Source organism: Hyla sarda, chromosome 4, assembly GCF_029499605.1.
Source record: "Hyla sarda isolate aHylSar1 chromosome 4, aHylSar1.hap1, whole genome shotgun sequence".
NCBI classification, from domain to species: Eukaryota; Metazoa; Chordata; class Amphibia; order Anura; family Hylidae; genus Hyla; species Hyla sarda.
In genome coordinates, this window is record NC_079192.1 from 276091565 (window position 1) to 276119330 (window position 27766).

The 27766-nt window shown below is 48.4% G+C and overlaps 1 protein-coding gene across 1 annotated transcript in view; it reads left to right on the forward strand.

The window, feature by feature from the left end:
* Positions 1-87: 87 nt before the first annotated feature.
* The window catches only part of CEP83 (centrosomal protein 83), a 42672-nt gene continuing 14993 nt past the window's right edge, over positions 88-27766 (forward strand). Inside the window, exons 1-7 of the mRNA XM_056574323.1 lie at positions 88-316; positions 13089-13363; positions 14212-14362; positions 16789-16881; positions 18249-18380; positions 18775-19026; positions 21687-21818. Of these exons, the coding sequence (XP_056430298.1) occupies positions 13182-13363; positions 14212-14362; positions 16789-16881; positions 18249-18380; positions 18775-19026; positions 21687-21818 (942 nt within the window). The 5' untranslated portion in view covers positions 88-316; positions 13089-13181. The remainder of the gene's footprint in view (positions 317-13088; positions 13364-14211; positions 14363-16788; positions 16882-18248; positions 18381-18774; positions 19027-21686; positions 21819-27766) is intronic.

A 27766-nucleotide genomic window follows, 5' to 3' on the forward strand; every position in this document is an offset into this window, starting at 1 on the left:
AGCTCAAGGCGCGCCCTCCCGCGGCAGCACAGCACAATTCCATTTCCTGCCGTTCTATCGCGCATGCGCGCATCTCCGGCCGAAGGTTTGGCAGCTTGACGTGGAGTTGTGGCTAGACTCTGCCTCCTGGAGACGCCGCCGCTGTGGATTCACCTTTCCCTCCCACATCCACTGACAAGTCCGTACCAGATCCAAGAGGGGGCGCTCGGGAGGGAGGAGCTACGGCGCCATTTTTAAAATGTTCCAGGAATACTCTTCTTGTCTTTCGGCGACCAGCGGGCTCTTCTGTTCTTCCTGTCCGGTACAGCCGCAGCCGGTAAGTGGTTGGTAGTCACCGCAGCAGCTGGCATTTAGTGGGCACTGTGCTGTGGGACCCGCACTTCTCTCTACAGGTTTCCAGGCGGGATGGACTGTTGCTGTGGTAACAGGACGCTTCTCCAGCTCTGCACCTGTACACTTACCGGTCATCTCCCCTGCGGTAGTAATGCGATTTGCAGGCTGCAGTCATTGATACAAAGTAAGCTGATATCCTAGTTCACACCATTCACATCCATGATCATATCGGTAATGGTCAGGAGTATTATTATTATATTATTATTTCTGTCAGCAAACATTCTTCTCATAGGAAAAGATGCTGTTTACTCCAATTGTCAAATCCCAGTAATAATGTAATGCTTGAAAAATCACCAAACAGCCGAAAATCAAAAGACGGGTCACCCCGTAACAAGGCTGCCCTTGTTATGGTACAGGGATATGTTACCCCATAACAAGGCTGCCCTTGTTATGGTACAGGGATATGTTACCCCATAACAAGGCTGCCCTTGTTATGGTACAGGGATATGTCACCCCATAACAAGGCTGCCCTTGTTATGGTACAGGGATATGTTACCCCATAACAAGGCTGCCCTTGTTATGGTACAGGGATATGTTACCCCATAACAAGGCTGCCCTTGTTATGGTACAGGGATATGTTACCCCATAACAAGGCTGCCCTTGTTATGGTACAGGGATATGTCACCCCATAACAAGGCTGCCGGTGTGGTACAGGGATATGTCACCCCATAACAAGGCTGCCGGTGTGGTACAGGAATATGTCACCCCGTAACAAGGCTGCTGGTGAGGTACAGGGATATGTCACCCCATAACAAGGCTGCCGGTGTGGTACAGGGATATGTCACCCCGTAACAAGGCTGCCGGTGTGGTACAGGGATATGTCACCCCGTAACAAGGCTGCCGGTGTGGTACAGGGATATGTCACCCCGTAACAAGGCTGCCGGTGTGGTACAGGGATATGTCACCCCGTAACAAGGCTGCCGGTGTGGTACAGCGATATGTCACCCCGTAACAAGGCTGCCGGTGTGGTACAGGGATATGTCACCCCGTAACAAGGCTGCCGGTGTGGTACAGGGATATGTCACCCCGTAACAAGGTTGCCGGTGTGGTACAGGGATATGTCACCCCGTAACAAGGTTGCCGGTGTGGTACAGGGATATGTCACCCCGTAACAAGGTTGCCGGTGTGGTACAGGGATATGTCACCCCGTAACAAGGGTGCCGGTGTGGTACAGGGATATGTCACCCCGTAACAAGGCTGCCGGTGTGGTACAGGGATATGTCACCCCGTAACAAGGCTGCCGGTGTGGTACAGGGATATGTCACCCCGTAACAAGGCTGCCGGTGTGGTACAGGGATATGTCACCCCGTAACAAGGCTGCCGGTGTGGTACAGGGATATGTCACCCCGTAACAAGGCTGCCGGTGTGGTACAGGGATATGTCACCCCGTAACAAGGCTGCCGGTGTGGTACAGGGATATGTCACCCCGTAACAAGGCTGCCGGTGTGGTACAGGGATATGTCACCCCGTAGCAAGGCTGCCGGTGTGGTACAGGGATATGTCACCCCGTAGCAAGGCTGCCGGTGTGGTACAGGGATATGTCACCCCGTAGCAAGGCTGCCGGTGTGGTACAGGGATATGTCACCCCGTAGCAAGGCTGCCGGTGTGGTACAGGGATATGTCACCCCGTAGCAAGGCTGCCGGTGTGGTACAGGGATATGTCACCCCGTAACAAGGCTGCCGGTGTGGTACAGGGATATGTCACCCCGTAACAAGGCTGCCGGTGTGGTACAGGGATATGTCACCCCGTAACAAGGCTGCCGGTGTGGTACAGGGATATGTCACCCCGTAACAAGGCTGCCGGTGTGGTACAGGGATATGTCACCCCGTAACAAGGTTGCCGGTGTGGTACAGGGATATGTCACCCCGTAACAAGGCTGCCGGTGTGGTACAGGGATATGTCACCCCATAACAAGGCTGCTGGAGATCTGAGCTACTGAGCATGTCTGACCAGAAGAAAAAACTGCTTACAGGACGTATCCCATGGCAGAAAAAAAGAGAGCACCCAGCCGGTATTGCTGCCGGATTGGGGGGAGCGAAAACCGGGCGCTCTCGTATCCCAGCCGACCCGGCGCGTGACTAATGCATTTCAATGAGCTGACCGGAGTCAAACGTGGTATACCACGGTTTTAGGTCTGGTCAGAAAATCGGATACTAGGGATCGACCGATCATCGGTATGGCCGATATTATCGGCCGATAATCATGATTTTGGGCATTATCGGTATCTGCAATTACCTTGCCGATAATGCCCCGCACCGCGACCGCCCCCACCGCACCGCGTCGCACCCCCCACCGTAGTGCTGGGCGGTATACCAGTATTACCCGTAATAGGGGGTGGTCCGGGCTGTCCTTCTCCGGGGGTAATCTTCTCCACTCCGGGCAGGCTCCGACCTACTAACGCAGCATAGACGCCGCTGCGCAGTGACGTCGGGTGCGTCGCTGCGCACGGGCGTCTATGCTGCGTTACTAGGCTGGAGCCTGCCCGGAGTGGAGAAGAGGACCCCCGGAGAAGTAGTACAGCCCGGACTGGTTCACCCACCACCCGGAATGCCACCGGACACTACAGGAAGGATGGATGGCCTGGACCACCCTGACAGGTAGGGGGAGAGAAGCAGGTTGTGGCGGTGGCCTATGGCACCGCAAAAGCCACTGCAGTGCATTGATTTAAAGCGCCCACTTTAAGTCAATGATCTGCAGCGGTGTCGCGGGGGGATAAATAGCCGATAACTTATACCGGAATATCGGTATAAGTTATCGGCTATCGGCCCTAACCTCCACCGATTATCGGTATCGGCCTTAAAAAAAAAAAAAAAACATATCGGTTGATCCCTATCGGATACGGGGCAAAAGTGTGCCGAGCGGAGTCACTGTTTGACTCCAGTCGGCTCATTGAAATGCATTAGATATGGGAGCGTCCGGTTTTCACTCCACCCACCCCCAACAGAATCCCGCAGCTGTACACTGAAAACGTGGTGTGAACCCACCCTTAGTAGTGCTGCGTTTCTAAAACTATTGATTTTGAATAATTACTTGTATTTGCAAATATAATTAATTTCACATAATCAGTTCAGACTTTTTTTCATTTCATGGTAAAATCCCTTTATGGTACGTTCACACGAGCGAATTACCTGCGGATTTTCCTACTATTGACTTTAATGGATCCATAGGAAAATTTGCAGTTTTTCTGCTTACCCATTGAAGTCAATAATAGAAAAATCCGCTCTGGATTTTCCGCAACAGATGTGAACGTACTGTTAAGCTGTCAGTAAAACTGAACAGAAATTAAGATAATGATCAGGGTCCATGGAGCCACCGCTATTTATAAGAATGACAGTATATTATTTATGATGCTGTTACAACACATACACCTCTTTTAAGAAATGCTAGTTTCTGGGTATAGTGGGGGGGGGGGGGATTTATCAAAAACTGTGCAGAGCAAGAGTGGTAAATCTCCCCTTTCTCGGTTGCTTTTCATTGAGGGGACACCTATACTGATGGATATATGCTCTTGCCACTAGGAGGCGCTGACACTTTGAAAAAAAAGTAAGCTCCTCCCTGGCAGGATATACCTGCCCACTGGAAGTGAGGTAATCCGTTTTAGCTAGTGTCAGAAGGAGGTCATTTTTTTTTTTTAGTTAGGTTTTTATTTCCCATTTATTTCCATTTTTCAGGTGGGGGTTTAGGAGCATCGTGCTTCCTGTCCCCCCCCATATGCTACAAAGGGGCACGGAACATAAGAGTATGGGCCGTCAACCCCTTATCACCAACGGCCAGCGCCTGGAAGTTGTACCCCTGGGTCCGGGTCCCCACTTGCCCCTGCTTGCCCCGCTATCTTAGCCTGGTATGATGCAGCGGGGCATAAGCTGGATTAAGATGCCGGGGTAAGTATAAGTAGATGGTGTCCGCAGGCGAGTATGTGTTTCTGTGTACTAGGACAGTCGCTGTCTCTTTGCAGCGGCTCCCTCCGCAGGCGTTCTTCCCTGCTCACCTCTGCACAGCTTTCTGTAATGTGTGGGGTCCTTCTATTCGGCCAACTATATGGTTTACCTTCCCCAACCCCCCCCCCCCTCCCCCCCACTGGGGTCGGCAGCACACTGGGTGAGGGGGGTTATGGTAGCACATGGCTCTGCCCTTCTCCCCCATGTCAGCATGTGATTCGGGAGTTATGGTGGCACATGACTGCGCAAACAGTGAGGCTAGGCAGTGCCTCCCCTCCAGGTTCCCACCCGCCACAGCCTCTTCATTCGACCGATGCTGTGATCCTCCAGCTGAGTTTAGCTCCGCCCCTCTATCATGCGAGGGTCGGCGGTGCTCTGTAGCAGAGCGGCTCCGTCGGCCTCCCTAAGCTACAGCCCGGCGGGAGATCTTACCATCCGGCCCATTCGGTTACCTAGCCTGGGAGCTGTGCACCAGCTTAGCAGGCGCTTCTAAGTGTCCTGCTCTGTGCCGTTGACGCTCCTGGGGCTGCCGACATGTGGTTTTTCCTTACTGTCCCTGTGGTGTGGTCGTCGCAGCGCAGGGTGCCTTGCTCCCCACGCTTCATCCTGCCTGTAAATAAGAAAGTACATTTTCCCCGGTCACTCTGACCATGAGGTGGAGTTTGGCACCCTCTTGTGGCCTATACTTGTACTGTTTTCTATTGCTGCTCCCCCTTGTGGCAATCATGCGCTATTGCAGCCTTAGTTGGCCATATCTGTTTTTATCAGTTTAATATCTGCATTGTCCCCTTCTTTGGGTCTGTATTGGGGGCTGTTTTATTTGCTTCAGTCAACCTGTAAGGTGACCTGCCATACACAAATTACATTGGGCCACTTAAAGGAGTACTCTGGGGCAGAGTACTCCTGCTCCGTCCTGCCCGGGCTGCAAAAAAAAATGAAAATAAACCATCACTTCCGTGTGAACAAAGCGTCACATGGCACTCAGCCTATTGCCGGCCGCCGCGATGCTCTTCCTCGGCCCATAATAGGCTGTGCGCCATGTGATGCTTTGTTCACACGGAAGTATGAAGAAGATGGACCAGAGGACCGATCAGCTGTAGTGGCGCTCCGCGGGAACCCAGGAAGGTGAGTGATGGTTTTTCTTTTTTTTGCAGCCCAGGCAGGATGGAGCAGGAGTAGTCTGCACAATAGTACTTCTTTAAGGTATGTCTCTGGCGTCCCTATTTCTGCATTGTTGCTCAATGTCATAGAGCATATGCGAACCGCTGTGGCAGGTTGTTGCCAGGGATTTTGCGATTTCCCCCTGTAAACTCCCGGGAATATATTAAATTCTTATTCTCCCCTACCACTGAGTGCCATGCTGTGTGTAAGCTCTTTTGTGTTCCTGGCAGACGCTCAGGTATCTTTTGAGTTTCCTCCTCTGTCAGGTCTGCCGGCCACCCATCCTGGGGGTGTTCTTGGCATGTCAAGCTATATGATCCCTTCCTCCACAGGCTACTGCATCCACGGCTAGTGCTATAGATCCCCCTCATCCCGTGCAAGGTCTCCATGGGAGTATCTCTGCGTGGGCATGGATTGGACCTGATATAAATAGGCCAGAGTGTTGTCTCGCCTGTCACTCATCTCACAGCTGCCACATCCATGGCTAGCACTCCGGTGCCCCACTGTTGGTGCGAGGTGTCCGTAGGAGTGACCTGTTGTATACTATGGACCCATACCAGTCAGCCAGACAGTGGGCTGCGTTGTTTCCTCTGACGCCTGTCTCTCATCACACAGCTCATGTTTCTGGAGCCGGAGTCCGGTACCTCACTGCTGTGCGAGGTGTCTGAAGGAATGATCAATTGTCTACTGTGGACCCATACCAGTAAGCCAGACAGTGGTCTGCATGGTTTCCTCTGCTGCCTGTCACACGGCTGAGGTATCTGCGGCTGTAGATCCGGTACCCCACTGCTGTGCGCGGTATACAAAGACTTGACCCAACGTGTCCTACGGACCATATATGGGATTACTGGAATGCAATCCACTGCTCTGCAGCCTCCCCTGATCTCCCAGGAAGGCCTCCCCGCCCTCCCACCTATGACAAAGGGGCACAATGATCGCTTATTTGACAGTCCCCTTTTCGCCAGGGCTGTGGAGTCGGTAGATAAATACTCCGACTCCACAGTTTTTTGAACTTCCGACTCCTCTGTATTAATATGCGAATGTATTTATAAACACAGTTGAATCCAAGAAGCTGTTCCAAGTTCTTCTAAGCTCTTCTAGCAGAAAGGTAGTTGGGTAGAAGCTGCTGCCTTCTCCTTTTTGTGTTCTGATCTGCTGCTGAAGATAGGGCAGTGGGAGGATCCAGGAAGGGGCATTTATTCTAAAACATGATTTCCCTAGTAGAATCCCATAGTCATGTTTAAAGGGGTACTCTGGTGGAAAACTTTTTATTTTTAAATCAACTGGTGCCAGAAAGTTAAACAGATTTGTAAATTACTACTATTAAAAAAATCTTAATCCTTCCAGTGCTTATCAGCTGTGAATACTACAGAGGAAATACTTTTCTTTTTGCAACACAGAGCTCTCTTCTGAATCACAAGCACGGTGCTCTCTGCTAACATCTCTGTCCATTTTAAGAACTGTCCAGAGTAGGAGAAAATCCCCATAGCAAACACATGCTGCACTGGACAGTTTCTAAAATGGACAGAGATGTCAGCAGAGAGCTCTGTGTTCCAAAAAGAAAAAAAATTCCTCTTTAGTATTTAGCAGCTAATAAGTACAGGAAGGATTAAGTTTTTTCTGGCATCAGTTGATTTAAAAAAATAAATAAATAAATAAATGTTCCACCGGAGAACCCCTTTTAAGGTAACAATCAGAGTTTACAAGTTTTTATAGCCTTAACTGAATGGCAGCAGTTTTTCCAATGGTTTCCAGCTTCAGTCTTGAACTATTGACCCTCCATTCCCTTCACTTATACAAGTGTCTCTAGTCCTGCAAAAAACATATTTACTTAATCCCTTATCAGTGAGAGGCTAGGTTACCCATGGATTCCCTGTAACAGCAGAACACAACACTATGGAAAGTATAAGTATTGCCGCTCCTAATAGTGTGTTGCGTGCCATATAGTGAAGCACATGAAAAGCATGCTTCTTCACGTTCACTTAACATGTTTGTTTTGCGGTTACGTGAGGCACTGCATGCATTGGTCTTTATTCATACAGTAGAGAAGTCATTAATTATAACTTTTTGTGAATTGGGACATTTAAGCTTTATTTTTTTATTCCAATCTAAATTTTGTAGGAGTCGGTGCATTGTTTGCTGACTCAGACTCCAGGTACCCAAAATTTCATCCGACTCCACAGCCCTGCTTTTCACCAGCGCCTGGAGGTGTGCTTGTTCAGACAGACTGTTGTCTGCACGGGTTCTGCCGCTGTCAGTCTCTGATCTCAGGGCTGCCGCGGGCATGGCCAGGTTTCCCGTTCCTCACTGCTGGGGTGAGGGATCTGGAGGAGGGTCCCTGCAGGTACACTGGACTGCTGCCAATCAGCCAGTCCTTCATCTGCTGGGTCTCCTACACAACCAGTTCGCCCGTTGGGAGGGCCGCTCTCCTGTACCCCACTTTCTGTGGGAGGTTTCGAAGGAGTGACCCTGTGCGTTTGCATGGCTTACTACTACGTCGGGTCAACTACCTTACATTTTCCACCCCGTGGACGGTAGTTCAGGTAACCCATTGCCAAGGTGTAGTTCCGAGTGAATTGCTTCATGGGCCCTACACAATGCACCACATACTGGCTCACAGGGTTCCCTACTTTACCAGGTCCCTCTCTGCATGCCTGCTTCTCTCAGTCTGACGGCTGGTATCTCTCTTCAGTGTGTGGTTCTGTATTTGGGACCCGGCGTGGCATTGGTCAGTATGCCAGATAGCCAGATTTTGTCTACATGGTTTTTCTACCCCCACCAGGTCACCTCCCCCATTCCTGCCGGTACTGCGGCTGCAGGCCGGTGTCTCACTTTACATGTGAAATTCCACAAAGTGTGTGTCTATGGGTTCATGGGACCTTTTCTACCTGTAAGTCAGACTGTGTCTGCATGTGTCCTGCTCCACATACATCCTTCATCCCTTGTGTCTGCCCCTGCAGTCCTGGTGTGTGGCACCATTAGGGGATGGAGTGTGGGTTTTCCCTGCAGGTTCCATGGACCTTAACCGCAACAACAGCAGCACTCTGTTCCCTTTTCTAAGGTTGCAACGTTTGGGTATTCGGGGCATACCTTCCATCCTGCCGGTCCTTTTGGATGTCTGGTGGTTTCTTTCGTGTCTGCAGTCTTGGTACACCACTACTATCGTGAGGTACCCATGTCTGTGTCCCTACATATGCTAAGGCCACTCTGCATGAGCCCTTTCCTTCTGTTCGGGTGTGTGTGCCTTCCTGTGATTTTTGTTCCACAGGTCTGTGGCGGTTGAGCACCTCTGTTCTGGTATGGGGCCTGATGGGGAGACAGTCAATTCAGCCCCCCCCCCCCCTTATGCCTCCAGGTGTCTTTCCTGGTTTCCTGCGCAGGGTGGCTCAGGTACCTGCACTGTTGCCTAAGGCTCCTTTCACACTATGAGCATTCATCCGTTATTAAGTATCCGTTTTCTGTGTAAAAACGGATGTATAATAACGGATTAAATAACGGGTACTAACGGCTGAATAATGTCCTTCAAAATAACAGGCATATTCGTCTGTTAAGATAGCATCCCTCATGTACGGCCGTTTTAACACCTCTGCCTACAGACTCCCACAGCCGGGAATACTACTACTCCCATCACGGAACAGACTTGTTTCCATGATGGGAGTAGTATTTCCCCGGCTGCGGTTGTCTGCCGGTGGCTGGGGAGGCTACATTAGTGTTTGGACTACAACCCCCATCATGGAACAGAGGAGGGATTGATCGCACTGGGTCTCGCTTCTGAGACCCGATGCGATTAGAAGTTAATAAGCAGGGGAGCGGGGCGGCATGCTCCACTCCCCTGCGATGTGCTGCTCAAAGTATAGTTGTCATTCATAGCGCTGCAGCAACATCTGTATATAGATGTGGTGCAGGGTTCAGACATATATCCATATGTCTGCCCCCCCCCCCCCCCCCCACAGCACTTCTATAATCAAATGCCTTTGCAGCGCTATGTATGAAAAGGTATTCTTTCAGCAGCGCATAGCGCTGGCCAGATGCGCTGCTGTTGGAAAAACTTTTCATTCATAGCGCTGCGAAGGCATATGATAGAAGCGCTGTGGGGGCCAGACTTATGGATATATGTCTGACCCCTGCAGTGCATCTATATACAGATGCCGCTGCAACACTATGAATGACAAGTATTCTTTCAGCAGCCCATCGCGCTGGCCAGATGCGCTGCAGAAGAATACTTTTCATTCATAGCGCTGCCAGGGGCTTATGATAGCGCTGCAGGGGGAACATATATAAATGCGCTGCGGGGGGCAAGATATATAGAAGCGCCCCCCCCCCCCAGCAATTCTTTATTTCCTTCAACACCGCAGCGCTTCAATTTAAAAACCCCGCCGGGAGCCCTCAATGGCTCCTCAGTACCAACCATTCAGGGCTCCCGGCGGGGAATATAAAAATGATAGTAAAAACATTGTACATCGCAGGGGAGTGGAGCATGTCGTCCGCTCCCCTGCTTAATAACTTCTAATCGCATTGTGTCTTAGAAGTGAGACTCGGTGCGATCAATCCCTCAGCCCCTGTACTACAACCCCCATCATGGAACATAATCTGTTCCATGATGGCGGTTGTAGTACAAACACTAATGTTGCCTCCCCAGCCACCGGCAGACTCCCGCAGCCGGGGAATTACTACTCCCATCATGGAAACAAGTCTGTTCCATGATGGGAGTTGTAGTAGTCCCTCAGCACTGCAGGAGTCTGCTGATGTCACCTCTTCTGAGAATGCTAAGAAGTAATAACGGATATTATAAACCAGGTGCAAACGGATTACATAAAGGCTCATCCGTTTGCTATGGACTTCAATATTAAAAATAACGGCCGTTAATTTACCCGTTTCTTGTGACGGAAGAAAAATTAGTGCATGTGCTGTTTTTTTCTTCCGTCACAACTAACTTCCGTTATTCTTGACGGGCTATAATGGGTCATAACGGATAATCAAAAAATCCCATAGACTTGAATTGGATTTTCTAACGGACGTTTATAACTGCTCTTTTAACGGATTAATTTTATAGTGTGAAAGGGGCCTTAGTCATCGCCGGGAATTGCTCTCGACGCAGTTGGGTGTGTGTGTGTATGTGTGCTTATTAATTGCATTCGTAGTCATGTCTTTTATATTTTTGCCCAGCTCCAGTGTGCAGGATTCCGATCCCTCTGGGAACACAAGTCGGCCCTCCATACCTCGATGGGTTGTCCCTGGGGGCTCCGTCCACCCAGTACTTTACCGTGGCTGTGGGGCGGCATTTCTCTGCTCCTACAGGCCTGGCATACTTTGAGAGTCCCCCTTCCACAGGGGATATGGGGATCAGGCAGTTTGGCATGGTCAGTACCTGAGTTTCTTCTTGACCACCCCTTGTTTTCCCCTCTACTATTGGGATTATTTTGCTGAGCACTTTCTGCTGCCAAGATGGAGCCATCTCTCTTTACCCACTATATAGGTGGGGTACCTGGCTGGGCTCTTGTTTTTTTGCTGAGAGCAATCAACAGCCTTTTGCTGTCTAGGCTTGTGTGCTTACTGCCCACTATTGCAGTCTGGCTCACTTTCTGTTTTTATCTACTGCTGCTCACGCAGCCTTGGCACTCTCCTCTGTTTGAGGAGTTTATGTATTCATGTATGGCTCGGCGACAGCCGGACTAACCACAGTCTGTTGTTTGGGTCCTACCATTGCTCTCCTCCTCCTTTGGCGCACTCTCCCTGAAAGGGTGGGTTCTTCCTTCCCTTTTGACAGTGTCAGCATTGTTGCACTGACAACAGTCTTCTGGTGTATACTTACTTTGCCCAGAACCTGAGAGTCCCAGCTGGGTTCCCCTTTGTTTCCCCCTCCGTTCCCGTTCTGAGGGGATGTTTCTTCGGGGTGCTCTGGTCCGCTTGGACTGGGGTCCATGATCAGTTTGTCTCCTTGTCTTGGACACTGTTCTGGGATGCTGTGGTGTGCCTTCTTTCTAGGCAGCTCTCCCGGTTCTTTGGGCCTTGGGGATGGTTGAGGTCTCGAGCATGTTTAGTGATCTGGCCCGGACTTCTCTGCGATCCCATTTTGTGGGGCGGTCTTTCTGTACTGCACTTCTTCATTCTTGTCATGGAAGTTTGTTGCCCAGAGCATTTCGCGGACGTTTGTTTTCCTTACTCTTCAGGTGTAAGTCTTCCAGGGGACTCGTTTCAATGTAACTCTCTCCATTTTTCGGGATGTCCCTATTCAGGACATTTCGCTCCTTCCTCCTTTTGGGGTCAATGTCCTTTCGAGTTGAAGGGCGCTCCGGTCACCCGGATAACACCTGTCAAGCTACTGTCTCCTTCCGGGTGTACACGGTGGGCCTCTGAGACAGGGGTTTTTGGTCTGCAGCTATTCAGGTCTTTGTTCTCATGCACCAGACCTATCCAGAGCCAGTTTCCGTCTCTTATTTTTTTTCCTGTGGTTTCTGGTCTCCACCTCCTGTGCTTGCGTTCTGCTCATGCGTACACTGCTCTTCCTGCTGTGTTTCTTGGAGTTTGTTTCCTATCTACTTCAGGGATGATTCCGGCCCATCTGGTTTCCTCGTCAACCTTTTCTTGTCTCTCTCTATTTGGCCCGGGTATCTTGGGTCTTTGCAGAGGATGGCTCCTTCCTTTTGCATCCTTGCCCATCTCCATGGACATGGGAATCTTCAGAGAGCTCAGTTTCTGGGCCTCGGTTATCTCTGGCCTGGGGTCTCGTCTTCAGGCCTTGTGGACACGTGAAGTCGGTCTTTGGACTGATTCCCTTTCTCTGGTGGTTGTTTTTCCCACCCTGGGGGACTGCTTTGGTACGTCCCATCAGTATAGGTGTCTCCCAATGAATAGTGACCGAGAAAAGGAGATTTTTTTTTTTTTTTATTTAAATTTTTTTTTTACTCACCATAAAATCTCTTTCTCGTAGCCTTCATTGGGGGACACCGCACCCACCCATTTCTTCACTTATGGTCCGGATTATCTTTTTATGTTTTTATTTTTTATTCATATTCTTTTCTAGGGTCCTTCGGACATGTTCTTTGTTGGCTTCTCCTACTGCTTTGTGACAACTGGTTACCTCACTTCCAGTGGGCGGGTATATCCTGCCAGGAAGGAGCTGACTTTTTTTTTGCTAGTGTCAGTGCCTCCTAGTGGCAAGAGCATGTATCCATCAGTATAGGTGTCCCCAATGAAGGCTACAAGAAAAATTTTACGGTGCGTACAAAAAAATCTCCCTATTGTTCATAGCATTCCAGGCACAGGTTGCAGCTTGAAGAGTGGGGATATGTCTGTGTACATAGTCTTTCCTGTAGTAAGTGTATGCTATATTCTTTGGGTAGTGTATGTGTGCGTTACCATGGACATAATTTTAATAGAAATCAGTATGAATCGGGGAGGGGGAATGGCTCAGTGTATGTTAGCAACATCTTTCTGCCATGGACCTTCTTCTGTATTGTGCCAGCTGTGTGGGATCTAGACTGGCACAGTCTTCTTGAGGACTCTTATTACAGGGTTGTTTATATTGTATCATCTATACAAATGTTCTGATAATTGGTATGCTTTGTTTTTCTAACCCTCCCTTTACCTTCTAGGTACAGATGTAATTTACTCCTGTGGGAGATAATGTCCAGAAGGAATAAAGAACGAATCCACTGCTCTCTCCTGTCTGTTCTGTGATATTTTTCATGGTAGCAAGTACTCCTACAGCTGACAAGATGGAATCCATGCCCGTGTTGCCACCCCAGCTGAACGTCAGCCCTAGTGCCCATATGTCGGATACTGAGCTTCATAAACTCTTAATCAGTGAAAAGATGAGATGTGAAAACCACAGGACCAACTATGAAACCCTAAAAGCTGAGCATTCCAGGTAAAACCCTTGTAATTCTAAAGGCCTATTCACAAAGCAGAATTTCCATGCAGAATTGGGCAGAAAAATTATGTTTGAAAATTCCGATGCAGCAGCCTCGAATTGTTCTTAAAGGGGTACTCTGCCCTAAGACATCTTATCGCGGGGGTCCTGCCGCTGGGTACCCCCACGATCTCTGCTGCGGCACCCCAGACATCCTGTGCACGGAGCAAACTTCGCTCCGTGCCGGATGGCTGGCCATGTGGGGTGGAGACTTGTGACGTCACGGTCACACCTGCTCATGATGTGCCACGCCCCTTCAATGCAAGTCTATGGGAGGGGGTGTGACTGCCGTCACACCCCCTCCCATAGACTTGCATTGAGGGAGCATGGACATGATGTCTCGAGCCTTCGGCACAGCAGGGAGATCGTGGAGGTCCCCACCAGCAGGACCCCCGCGATCAGACATCTTATCCCCTATACTTTGGATAGGGGATAAGATGTCTAGGGGTGGAGTATCCCTTTAATGAGATTCTGCTGCACCGTGTACACAGCAGCATTTCTGTGGCAGAAACTTCTGCCATTGAAGTTCAAATCCTGTACTCTGCTGAAAGTATGAACATGTGCATTCTTTAAGCAGAATCCGCTCAGAAATGCGTTGCCGTCTGTGGAGACAGCACATTCCTGAACGGTCCTAGTGCTGGCTTGTTCTGCTGTCCACGCAATGTCCGGCTGGAATTTTTCTGCTGTTGGCCCTAAAGGTCAGATTAAAGTATGTCTGTCATTGGGATCTACTATATTTTGGCCTGTTATGTTGTCGAGTTGATTCTACTTTGGCATTGTAAGTATTTATAATCTTGTCCTTGCAGGCTCCATGCTGACTTCATGTTGTCTCAGAATGAATGTAAACACCTGTCGGCAGAGAAGCAGAACATACAGGAAAAGTTTCAGCTCCTACTTGCTGAACTACGAGGGGAACTTTTAGAGAAAACAAGAGACATGGAGGAACTGAAGCTTCAAGTAAGAGTATAGGCACTTTTTTTTTTTAGCTTCCTCATAGTACATTTGATCACCTAGACCCCAACGACCTTACTGGTCAAATAAAGGCCTTTTTACACCATCAGCTGTCAAACAAGTAAACAGTTGTTTGCTGACTGATCTTATAGCGTAGGCAGACCTAAAAATTGTTATTGGCGGCACTTTGTCACTTGTAAAAGGGCATGTGCAGCCAACAATAATGAAATTAAAGGGCCACATGAATTATCCAGGGATTGTTAGTGCAGCCTTCCAATCCATGGAATAGCGCTTATGCTAAGTTTCCACTTGGTTTTGTTTCTGGCATTTTTTGAGCCAAAGCCAGAAGTGTATTCAAAAGGAATAGAACATATAAAGGAAGGACTTACACTTCTCCTCCCTTATGGATCCACTTCTGACTTTGGCTCAAAAACTGCAGTGGCGGATCTCCAAAAACTGCCAGAAAAAAAACAAGTGGAAACTTAGCCTAATTGGGACCAGCTCAGCCTGTGTAATAAGGCCCTTACATACAGCAGTGGGTCAGTTAGGCATTTCATCCTTCACAGAAAACTACACGACTATCTAGGTAGAAAAGTTTTACAGTTTATCATATTGATCTTTTTTCAGGACTGCCTGTATATCTGATACACCTTCTACAGTTTAGTTGCAGTAAAATATAGCATTCTGTTTAGTGATTTGTGAATGAGGCTTTATGCGGTTTAATATTCTTTTTTGTTAGAAGTGTTCCTTTTGACTTGAATATAATCCTAAAGATACATTACATCCTGTGAGACTACTTATGTCTTCTGGGACTACTTATATTGTCTTGTTGCTTTACTGCCATAGCAACTGGCAAATATGTTCTGTGTGAGCCTTCTGTACAATACAAGAGCACATAAATAGTCAGCAATATTAAATATGGAAACTTATGATGATGCAGTTATTTCTGTTTTGGCACATAGCCAGTCTCCTTTTTATATTTTATTTTTTGTATTGCAAATTTTTCTGGACAGCAACTATTACATTTTTTACATTGCAAATGAACCCCAGCTTGTTACATCTGAAATAATTTGGGGTGAATTTATTAAGAGTGCCGCATCACATGCTGGTCTTAATTTCTGTTTTGGCACATAGTTATGTCCGGGTTCTTAGAGTTCAATACTAATGAACTGAATCTCCAATTCCCCTAGACATCTTATCCCCTATCCAAAGGATAGGGGATAAGATGTCTGATTGCGGGGGTCCCGCCGCTGGGAACCCCCGCAATATAGCATGTGGCACCCACCTGTTTCTGCTCCTGAAGCACTGGAGGGTCTGGGTCCCGACCACCGGAACGGAAGTCCGTGACGTCACGACTCCGCCCCTGTGTGACATCACGCCCCTCCCCTCAATGCAGTCACGCCCCCTCCCATAGACTTGCATTGAGGGGATGGGGCGTGACGTCACATGGGGGCGGAGTCGTGACGTCATGGACTTCCGTTCCGGTGGTCGGGACCCAGACCCTTCAGCGCTCCCGGAGCAGAAACAGGTGGGTGCCGCATGCTATATTACGGGGGTCCCCAGCGGCGGGACCCCCGCGATCAGACATCTTATCCCCTTTGGATAGGGGATAAGATGTCTAGTGGTGGAGTACCTCTTTAAGTAAAATCCTGCTACAGTTAGATTCAGCAAATTTATACAACTTTAATAAATCGTGCATTCCTTAAAGAAGGGGTACTCCAGTGGAAAACACATTTTTTTTTTTTTTTTTTTTTTTTTTTTTTTAAATCCTCTGGTGCCAAAAAAGTTAAACAGGTTTGTAAATTACTTCTATTAAAAAATCTTAATCCTTCCAGTACTTCTCAGCTGCTGTATGCTCCACAGGCAGTTGTGTAGTTCTTTACTGTCTGACCAAAGTGTTCTCTGCTGACACCTTTGTCCATGTCAGGAACTGTCGAGAGTAGGAGCAAATCCCCATAGCAAACCTCTCCTGTTTGTGACCCCATTACGCTAAGTCCTGTCCACTTGGCAAAGGCAGCATAAATCGTCAAAAAGACAAATGTAATAAAATGTACCAAACACAGTCCTAAGTTAAACTATATAAATTTACTTTATTTATACAGATACATTTACTTTATTATACAGATAAAAAGATGATAATCGTACTGGTGAACCACAGGGCTCTTGTGGACAAAACCAGTAAAGGTTTTTACCCTAAAATGTAGCCGTTAAATAATAAAATTCTCCTATTATTCCGACATATAATCACATATATATTTCACTCCAGTGTATAGGAGTTATTTTTTTCAGTTACCTCAGCTATACAACGGTATAGTAAGCGGCACCCTACCTCTTGTCTTTTTTCGGGGGCACCCTACCTCTGTAAAAAGACAAATATTGTATGTGTGTTTAAAAAAAAAAAATAAAATCTTCTTGTGTTGTGTTAAATCTAGGTGCTGTCACCTCAAAGACTGGAGCTGCTAAAGGTTGAAATACAGCAGGAAGTAGAAGCTCCGATGCGGGAACATATTAGAAAACTCAATGATGTAGGTCCACCTCAACTTAGTTTTACATTTCTGCATTCATCAGTTTTCAGGGTCAATGGCGTGGTGTTTTCTCTTTGTGCTTTTTTTCTTTAACCACTTGTGTAAAGTTACTAGGATGTGCCTTTGCTGGGTACTTTACTGTGGGGTTCTTATTGTGCATGGCCTCATCAGCTAGTACAAGGAAAAGAAGTTCTGCACTGCTCATGATTGCTACATGGTTTCAACAACCCTAAACCAAGATCAGCTGTTATAGTCAGGTGAAGCTGTAGGTGGCTGCATATTTTCCGCACTGCAACACTGAATGGGAAATTTGGTCTTAGGCTATGTTCACACAGCGGAATATGTGCGAATTATTCCGCATATTTACTTGTTCGTCGAGCCAGGGCCGCTCGGAAATATTCCATCTTCATAGACTACAATGCATTTCTAGGAGTAATCTGCAGAAACCAGTTCATTGTTTCTGTGGACGCTAAAATCTGGATTTTCGAGTCAGAAATTCCACCATATGCATAGTGCAGCAGAATTCCCTTGAGATCATGGGACTCTGCTGCAGCAGAACTTCTGAGCGGAATATCTGTATGGAATTCCTGTCGGAAATTCCAATATGTGAACATAGCAGGAAAAAAACAAAGAAAATGGAACTATTCAAAGCGCTAGACCCTGTCGGGTAGTCAGTCCAACAAAGTGTGAACCAAATACATAAAATGGCGTTTATTTAGAGCACATATCAACTCGTTTCTGGCCCGTTGTGGAGCCTTCGTCAGGACACCCTGTCCTGACGAAGGGAGCACTCCGGGCTAGAAACGCGTTATGTGCTCTGAATAGACGCCATTTTATGTATTTGGTTCACACTTTGTTGGACTGACTACCCGACGGGGTCTGGCACTTTGAATAGTCCCATTTTTTTTTTTTTTTCCTGCTACTCCATTACCGGACCAGAAGGCTCCTGGGATCAGGGGGAACCAAGCTGCAGGAGACCCCACTGTACTCTCTATATGCTAATAGATGTTGTGCTCTAAGCGCAACATCACAGGGTGAGTGTTTTTATCCTGCAATACCATATCTGTGCCTGACATACTTCACCAGGGGCGCTTTTGTGTCTCTTTTTTTCTTTTTTCCTCTGAATATGTGAACATAGCCTTACAAAACATTAATGCAGAGGAACTGGCATTCATTGTACTACATGCCAGCTGTCCACTCTAACAGTGAGGGTCATAAATAAGTACCTTCCTCTGTAGAGTCCATATGCTCTAATAGTGTGACACACTGTTGTAGAAAAGTAAACAGATTTTATATTTCAATCCAGATCTAGTATGACAGAACTTACATTAACAGGCAGCTGGTATGAAAATTATTTATATTTGCAGGAAGTTGAAAAATACAGAGCGGAATATAACAAACTTCGATATGAAAATGGTATGCTTATATCTCAGTTTGAACACCAAAGAGAAGAACCACATCGAATGTTAGAAGATCAAAGAATCCAATATGAAGCTCAGGTAACATTTTAATTGTCATATATACATTAAGGAGGAAATTTATCAAAACCTGTCCAGAGGAAAAGGTGCTGAGTTGCCCATAGCAACCAATCAGATTGCTTCTTTCATTTTTCAGAGGCCTTTTCAAAAGTGAAAAAAGTGATCTGATTGGTTGCTATGGGCAACTCAGCACCTTTTTCTCTGGACAGGTTTTGATAAATCTCCCCGTTCGTGTTATGTATGTGCACATGGAGCCAAAGCTCAGTAGACGTGTTTATTTGCATTGCGTGTTATTGGCGTGCCAAGCTAAATTTATTCTTGTCTTATGTACACTGCAAACAGAAAATATAAAGTACTGTACAGGTTTTTTACTGATGGTTTTTAATATTTTTCCTCTTACTTTTCACTCTTGTAGCTAGCACAGCTTGAAAAAGATAAAGAAGATCTTCATACTCAGATAATAAATATTGATTCATCAAGAGATAACAAACATTTAGAGGCTTTGCTTGGAGAAAAAGTCTTATTGTGCCAAAAGGTAGAGAGTTTGAAGGCTGAGGTTAAAGAGCTGCGAGCAGAGAGAGAGCATTACGGTGCACAGGCTGAAAATGTCCAGAGGATACAAGTGCGACAGATGGCTGAGACTCAAGCAGCTCTCCGATCTCTTGAGGTTGTATGTTTTTTGTTTTGTTTAGTATCTTTTATGCAGTGTTTAGAGAGGTTGCAGGGAAAATGATTTATTAGATGGGAACCATTGAAATTTACTTAGACAAGGCAGATTCTCAAAAGTGAAGAACCATGGCTTATGTATCTTTAGTTAAAGAGAACAAAGTTGGCACTTTCAAAACAAATAGCAAGTTTTTCAGTTAAGTCTACACCTTCATGTATGTATGTGTGTATGATAATGATAAAAATAACTAACCGTAAATACTTCCTTGGACCCCTTTCAGACTACCATTATGGTTGTGATGCTGTACTAAGCATGCTCAGTAGCAATAACGGAACATAAAAAAAAAAACAGACAATAATGGAAGTCATTTGTTAACATCCGTATAAAATAACGGACTAGAACGGGTGATAACGGATGGCATTTGTCCGTTATTTTGACAGAATGTCTGTCAAAATTGGTCATCAGTTATCATCCGTTGTATTCAGTTATTTTATCCATTTTTTTTCATGACCTGTTATTGCTGAATTAGGGGTGTCAGAATTAGGGATCGACCGATTATCGGTATGGCCGATATTATCGGCCGATAATCACGATTTTGGGCATTATCGGTATCGACAATTACCTTTCCAATAAGCCGATAATGCCCCGCACCGCCCCCACCGCACCGCGACCGCCCCCCCGACCCGCCACACTGCGACCGACCCACCACACCGCGTCGCACCCCCCCACCGTAGTGCTGGGCGGTATACCGGTATGGGACCCTCCCCCACCGAAATAAAAATAATTAAACTTACCCGTAATGGGGGTGGTCCGGGCCATCCATCCTTCCTTCCTGTAGTGTCCGGTGGCATTCCGGGTGGAGGGTGAACCGGTCCGGGCTGTCCTTCTCCGGGGGTCCTCTTCTCCACTCCGGGCAGGCTCCGGCCTAGTACGCTGCATAGGCGCCACTACGCCGTGACGTCAGGTGCGTCGCTGCGCACGGGCGTCACTTTGCAGCGGCGTCTATGCAGCGTACTAGGCCGGAGCCTGCCCGGAGTGGAGAAGCGGACCCCCGGAGAAGGACAGCCCGGACCGGTTCACCCTCCACCCGGAATACCGCCGGACACTACAGGAAGGATGGCCCGGACCACCCTGACAGGTAGGGGGAGAGAAGCGGGTGGCAGCGGCGGCCTATGGCACCGCAAAAGCCACTGCAGTGCATTGATTTAAAGCGCCCGCTTTAAATCAATGATCTGCAGCGATGTCAAGGGGGGATAAATAGCCGATAACTTGTACCGATATTCTGGTATAAGCTATCGGCTATCGGCCCTAACCCCCACCGATTATCGGTATCGGCCCTAAAAAAACGATATCTGTCGATCCCTAGTCAGAATGCAGGAACATGGCGATAGTGTGAAAGAGGCCTTAAATGTAGGATTATATTAAAGGAGTAGTCCAGTCCTGAAAAACCTGTCCTAAGGATAGGGGATAAGTTTCAGACCACTGGGGCCCCCCGCGATCTTCTGTACAGGACCCCAGGAGAAGGGGGCGTGTTGGCCAACACACCCCCTCAATACAGTGCTGTGGCAGTGCCGGAGATTGCCGAAGGCAGCGCTCCGACTCTGCCATAGAGTTGTATTGAGGGGGCGTGTCAGCCGCCGCTTCGTGTGGTGGTCAACACGCCCACTTCCCGCGGGCTGGCAGGGCTCCGTACAGAAGATTGCGGGGGGTCCCAGCGTTTGGATCCCCCGCAATCTGAAACTTATCCCTTATCCTTAGGATAGGGGATAAGTTTTTCAGGACTGGACTACTCCTTTAATTATTGCAGACATGTAGGAGTCTTGTCATGCCTGGCTAGTCCACCTAGTTAGGGACCGACCGATTATCGGTTTGTCCGATATTATCGGCCGATAATCACGATTTTGGGGATTATTGGTATCGGCAATTATCTTGCCGATAAGCCGATAATGCCCCGACCCCGCACCGCCCCCACCGCACCGCAGAAAGATTCCCCCCCCCCCCCCCCGACCTGCCACACCGCGTCGCACCCCCCACGGCACCGCCCCGGCCCCATTGCCTCCCCCATCCCCGGTTTTATAATTAACTGTTCCCGGGGTCCACGCGACTTCTGGCTCCTGCTGCGTCCTGCTTTACGCTGTGCACAGTGACATGATGTGATGCGACGTGACGTCACCGTCAATGCGCACAGTGAAAGCTCAGGAGGACGCCACCGGAGCCAGATGTAGAGTGGACCCCGGAAGCAGGTAATTATAAAACCGGGGATGGGGGAGGCAATGGGGCCAGAGCGGTAGGGTGCGCGGGGCGGTGGGGGGAGTGGTGGCGGTGATAGGACTCAGGACCCCCGAATAGGCAGGGGGAGAGAAGCGGGTGGCGGTGGCGGTCTATGGCACCGCAAAAGCCACTGCAGTTCATTGATTTAAAGCGCCCACTTTAAATCAATGATCTGCAGCGGTGTCACGGGGGGATAAATTGCCGATAACTTATACCGATATTCCGTTTAAGTTATCGGCTATCGGCCCTAACCTCCACAGATTATCGGTATCTGCCCTAAAAAAAACGATATCGGTCGATCCCTACACCTAGTAGACCGAAATAGCATGAAGGAAAAAGTATACGCTAGTTAAAGCTAAAGTATTTGTCTATTTCATCACATTCTGCAGGCTGAGAAGCAGTCTTTAAAACTGCAGCATGAACGTTTGGAGAACGAACTTCAGGGAGCTACAGAACAAAATGACACCCTAAGTAAGAAGCTGCACAAAGCTGAGAGAGAGGTGCATTCTCTAACTAGCAAAGTAAGTATTAAGAATGAATCCCGTACATAGTGCCAGAGGCATTTTTATGCTAGTAGCGCTTAAAGCTGTTGTCTGAGTTGAGGCAGCAATCAGCCAATAGCTGTAGACCAGCCAGACACAGTAGCCACAACATTCAGATGAATGTCTCTTTATTTAAAAAATACCTGTCACCAAATAAACTGTTCTGCACTAACTCAGGCTATGTTCTCTATCTACTCCTAACACCCCTCCAGCCCTTAAAAAAAAAATTCTGAGCTTTAAAATGCTGTGTGTCTTACCTTTTATTCTTGCTCACACAGTGCAGTTTCCCAGCAGGCATGACATCACTGAAGCCTGCTGGGGGGGCCACTTCCACCCTCACATAGTTGCAGAGCTGTAATGAATAGAAGACCTCAGGCTCTGTGCATGCTTCAGTCTGTGTTGCTTTCAGTGAGGCTCTCCTTCAGCTTTCTGTGAGAATCTGTGGCGCTTTCACTTTCTGTGCAGCTATCAATCAAGCTCAGTGCAGCCAGAAGCACTTCCTGAGTTTGGACTCCTGCCAGGCCGGGAGGAGACAAAACTAACTATTAATTGTGGCAGGGAACAGAACAGAGCCACCTAGTGGCCGTTTTTAAGATTACATTTTAAACATTTTTATGTTGATAATTTTTAAAAGCAAGTGAATTGGAAAGTGTCTGCTAATTACACAAGGAAAACTATATTAAAAGTTTTATTTGGTGACAGGTACTCTTTAATTTAGCGATAACTTGAAGCCACCACCAGGGAGCCTCTCTTACACAATGGATCTCCTCCCTGGCTCATTAAGTAGGTCAAGTGTAGAACATCCTTATTGAGGTCTATATGACCTGAAAAGGAGGATCTAGGTAGGAGTTGTCTTCATGAGAATATCCTTTCTATCACTTCTAATTCATCATAGATTCCCAGATAACAGTTTGCCATTAGTTGATGAAAGCATTAAGACCTAGTCCTGCATTCACTTCAGGGATGGATAAAATTGTATCTAGCTGTCATCGTTCAGTGAAGAAAATACATTTTAATAGTCTCCCGCACCATATGTTAACAAAGCTCAAGTGGGTGATCCTGAAGTAGTCATGGCACTCCGGGCTGTAATCACCCCTACTCCAGCGTGATTGACACCCCGGGCATCGGCAACATCACTGCTCTGCTCCCTGAAGTCTTGCAAGCCCAGGAATAACGCACCTTCTGGGCCTGAGCGAAATTTCAGTCAAGAGCGGTGATGTTTGCTTTGCTTAAACTGTCAATCTCTCAGTATAGAAGTGATTATAGCCCGGAGTACTGTGACTACTTTAGGATTGTGCATGTCCCGATGACCACTTGCGCCTCATTACCAAACGGCACAGGAGACTTTTAAAACATATTTTCTTTGTTGATGGCCTGGAGTAAATCAGGATATGGCAAGAGAGCTTATTTTACCAAGTATAACATGTTGCCAACAGTTTTATAAAAGGTAAAATCTAATGATTGGGTACCTTTTTAAGCTCTTATTAAGGTCATGTTCACTCATGCAAAGAATGTGCTGAATGTCCACATGAAAAACAGATATCAACATTCTGCACATTTGACTAACCGACAGCCGCTGGTCCATTTGGAAATGCACCATTTCATAGATGGCAATGCATTTCCTTGCGGAATCTGCAAAAACATTGACATGTTCAATATTTTTGTGTACACCGGAATCAGGATTTTCATGCTAGAAACTTCTGGTTTGGAAATTTCTTGGTCGCTCTTCATTGGGGGACACAGAGACCATGGGTATATGCTATTGCCATTAGGAGGTGCTGACACTAGGGAAAAAAAAGTCGGCTCTTGCACTAGAAGTAAGGTAATCAGTTTTAGCTCGTGTCAGTGGGAGGCAAGATTATTTTCTAGTAAGGGCTGTCTAGTTAGGTTTTTATTTCCCTTTTGTTTCCCTTTTTCATGTGGGGGTTCAGGAGAATGGCGGTACCTGTTCCCCCATAGGCGACAAAGGGGCACGGAACATAAGGGCATGGGCCGTCAACCCCTTATCGCCAATGGCCAGCGGCTGGAGGTTGTACCCCTGGTCCCCCACTTGCTCCTGCTTGCCCTGCTATATTAGCCTGGTATGATGCAGCTTGGCCATAAGCTGGCTGAAGCCATCTGGGTGAGTATATGAAGACCGAGGGTGAGTACCCGCCCCCCCCCCCAGCTAGCTAGCCAGCCAGCCAGCCAGCAGGACGGTGGACTCACAGTTACAGCAGCCGTTTCTGTCTCAGGGCAGCTGCCGGATTTTGCAGCAGCTCCCTTTACTTTCTGCGGCCACTAGTTTTATCTTCTTCAGCTGGTCGGATCTCCTCTGGCGCTTGCTGGCCAGCGGGACCCATAATGGAGGCAGGTAGCTCCGCCCCCCTTCTCCCCGTGCTTGGCGCAGGAATCTGTAGGTTAGCTGAGGGAGGACTCTCTCCCCCCTCCCCCCCCTCAGCACTGTCTTGTGAGCGCCGGAGAGGGAAAGCTCAGTGTCTTTTCTGCGCCTCTCATGAACGGGGCTTAGCTCGCCCCCCCCCCCCCCCCCCCCCTCCAGGCTTAGGGCGCTGCAGGGGTCGTTAACACTAAATGGGATGTCAGAAGCTGTCTCCCTCCTCTGACTTCCTGATTCAGGGCCATGGCCTCCTCAGACTCAGCGGAAGCCTGCCTATCTCTTTACTGGAGGGAGGGCCGTTCCCCCAGGGTGTCTCACAGGTCACCCATAGTTCCTCTCCTCCCGTTCCTGACGGGCAAGGATCGGTGCATTTATGCGCCTCTCTCAGACGGTGTTTAGCTCTGCCCCGCTCCTTTCCCCTGTAGCGCATTCAGGTTTGGGCTCGGGGGCTAATGCCCCGAGTTCAGGGCGCTCCACCCAGGTTTATTGAAAGAAGAAGGAAAACAAAATATAAATTGTCTTCCCCCCCGATCTCTTTGTCTGAGCCCTCTAGTGGCTATTAGTTGTATTGTGCCTTTGTGGGCTCCCTCTTGTGGCAGCCCATAGCTATTACAGTTCTTTGCTTAATATCTGTTTTTATCAGATTAATATCTGCTGGGTCCTTTTCTGGGACTGTACATGGGTTCTGCCCGATGGCGCTATCGGCACAATGTTTTTTGCCCTATGCCTCTGGTATACCTAATTTTGCAGAGTTCTCACTCTGTGAGGGAGCATATGCGGACCGCTGTTGCGGGTCGTTACGTGGTCCCTGTAGATTGCGAAGTTACATCCAGTGCGCCTGGTTTCCCCTTCCACTGAGTACCATGCCATGTCTACTGTGCCCATGGCTGGTCCTAGTCCCTCCCTAACAGGGCACGTCTCCTGTCCGGTGCCCTTACAGGGCTATTGCATTCCTTTTGGGGTTCTACCTCTGTAGGGACTCAAGGGAGGGTACTGGCATCCGAAGCAATGATTCCCTCCTCACCGATCTCATAGCTGTTGCATCAGCGGTTAACGTTCCGGTACCCCTCTGCCAGTGTGAGGTGTCCGACGGAGATACCTGTTGTATACTATGGACCCATACCAGTAAGCCAGACAGTGGTCTGTGTGGTTCCTCTGCTGCCTGTCACTTCTCACATGCCTGATGTCTCTGCTGCTGGAGTACTGGTACCCCACTGCTAGTGCATGGTGTCCGAAGAAGTGACCTGACGTGTCCTATGGACCACTTTACTGGGCGATGGGTGATACCATCCATGACTCTTCAGCCTCCCCCGATCTCCAAGGGTGGCAGGGATTCTATTCATGGCTCCTAGACCTCCCTATCCTCCCACCTGCGACAAATGGGGCACAGTGGTCGGCTATATGACGGTTTTGCCCTGTTCACCAGCACCTGGAGGTGTACTTGTTCAGCCAGACCATTGTCTGCATGGTTTCCGATGTAATCGGTCTCCCATCCCTGGGCTGCCGCGTGCATGATTAGGGTTTCCCATACCTCACTGCTGGTGGTAGGAATCTGGAAGAGGCTTCCCGGCAGGTACACGGGTCTGATGTCAGTCAGTCAGACATTCCGTGGAGGTTTTGCAGAAGTGACCCTGTGCTTTCAGGAATCCTATACCAGTCAGCCAGGTGGTAGTCTACATCGTTTACTACTATGTCGGGTCACCTACCATACACTTCCCACATCTTGGTGGATGGTCAGGTAACCGACTTCTGAGGTATAGTTCTGAATAAGGGACCCCATGTTGCTCCATGGGCCTTTCACAATGCACCACATTGGTTCGCAGGGTTCCCTACTTTCCCAGGTCCATCTCCACATGCCTACTGCTATCATGGATAAGGGCTGGTAAGCCACTTTCCTTGTGTGGTTCTGAAGACGGGAACGGTGTGTCTGTGTGACATTTAGCCAGACGGTCTGCATGGTTTTCTCATCCACCAGGTCACCTTCCTTATCCTGCCGTCCGGTTTCAGTGTGAAGTTCTGAAGAAGTGACTGCGGGTTAATTGGACCTTTCTACCTGTAAGTCAGACTTTGTCTGCATATTTCCTGCACCTCATTCGTCCTCATCTCTTACGTCTGCTACTGCAGTTCTGGTGTGTAGCGCCATTAAGAGATGGGGTGTGGGCGTTTCCTGCAGGTTCTATGGACCTCGCAGCAGCACTCTCTGTTCCCCTTTCTAACAGCATAACATTAGTCTTCTCAGGGCATGGTTGTGGCACGCTGTTGGGTGCTAAGACTGGTTTCCAGGCTTCCGGACATTTGTATGTCTGTGGTTCCTTTCGTGGTGGCAGTCTTGGTGTACCTCAGGCCCTCCTGTGTGATTATTTCCGCAGGTCTATGGTGGGTGAGCACTACTTCTGGTATGGGGCCTGATGGGGTGATCTTCCTGGGTTCCTGTACCGGGTGGCTCAAGAACCTGCTCTGCTGCCTTAGTCATCTGCCACAGGGTCCAAGGTTTGCCCCAATTGGGGTGTTTCCTCCCAATGCTGTAGGTTGCTGCGTGTGCTTCTTAATTTGTAGTCATGGTTTTTGTATCTTCCCAGCTCCCTCTTGGAACACAAAGTGGCTCCTCTGTATCTCGGTGTGTTTTCGCAGGGTTCCTGAGGGCTACGTCCACCCAGTACTTTGATCCGTTCCCGTAGGGCGTCATTTTCCTTGCTAGTACGGTACATGGTGCTCTTGGAAAATTCCCTTCTACGGGGAACAGGAAGCTTGGCACGGTTAGTGCCTGAGTTTCATCTCCACCTCCCCTTGTTTTCCCCTCTACTAGGGGGAATATTTAGCTGAATATTCTGCATTTTCTTCTGCCAGGATGGAGCCATCTCCCCCTTCACCCTACATTGGTGGGGTACCTGGCTGGGCCTTGTTTTTTTATTTATTTATTTATTTATTTTTTTTGCTGGAAGCGATCAAAAGTGCATTTTGCCAGCTCTGCTTCTGTGCTTACTGCTCACTGTTGCAGCCTGGCTCTCCTCCTGTTTTTGGTTGTCTACTGCTGCTCATGCAAGTAGGGCACTCTCCTCTGTAGGAGGGGTTTATGCATTAGTGTATAGCTCAGCGACAGCTAGTCTGCCACTGCTCTGTTCCTTCCTTGGCGCAACATCCTTCCCTTTGTCAGTGGTGCTACACTGCCACTCTGATCTTTTGGAGTAACCTTCTTGTGCCCAGAGCATCTGAGTCCAGGCTGGGTTCCCTTTTGCTTTCCCTCTGTTCCTGTTCTGACGGGATGTTGCTCGGAGTACTCTGGTCTGCTCGGACCACTGCATCCATGACCAATTGATCTCCTTGTTTTGGTCTGTCTCTTAGACTGCTGTGGCGTACCTTATTTTCTTGGTCAGTCCTCCTGGTTCTTCAGGCTTTGTGATGTTTGTAGTCTCAGGCATGTGTAGTGCCCCTGCCCAGACTTCTCCGCAATTCCATTGTGGGGCGGGCTTTCTGCACCACTCTTCTTCTTGTCCCGACATAGCAGTATGCCTCCCAGGGCATTTCACGTTTTTTTTGGGTCTCTCTTTTC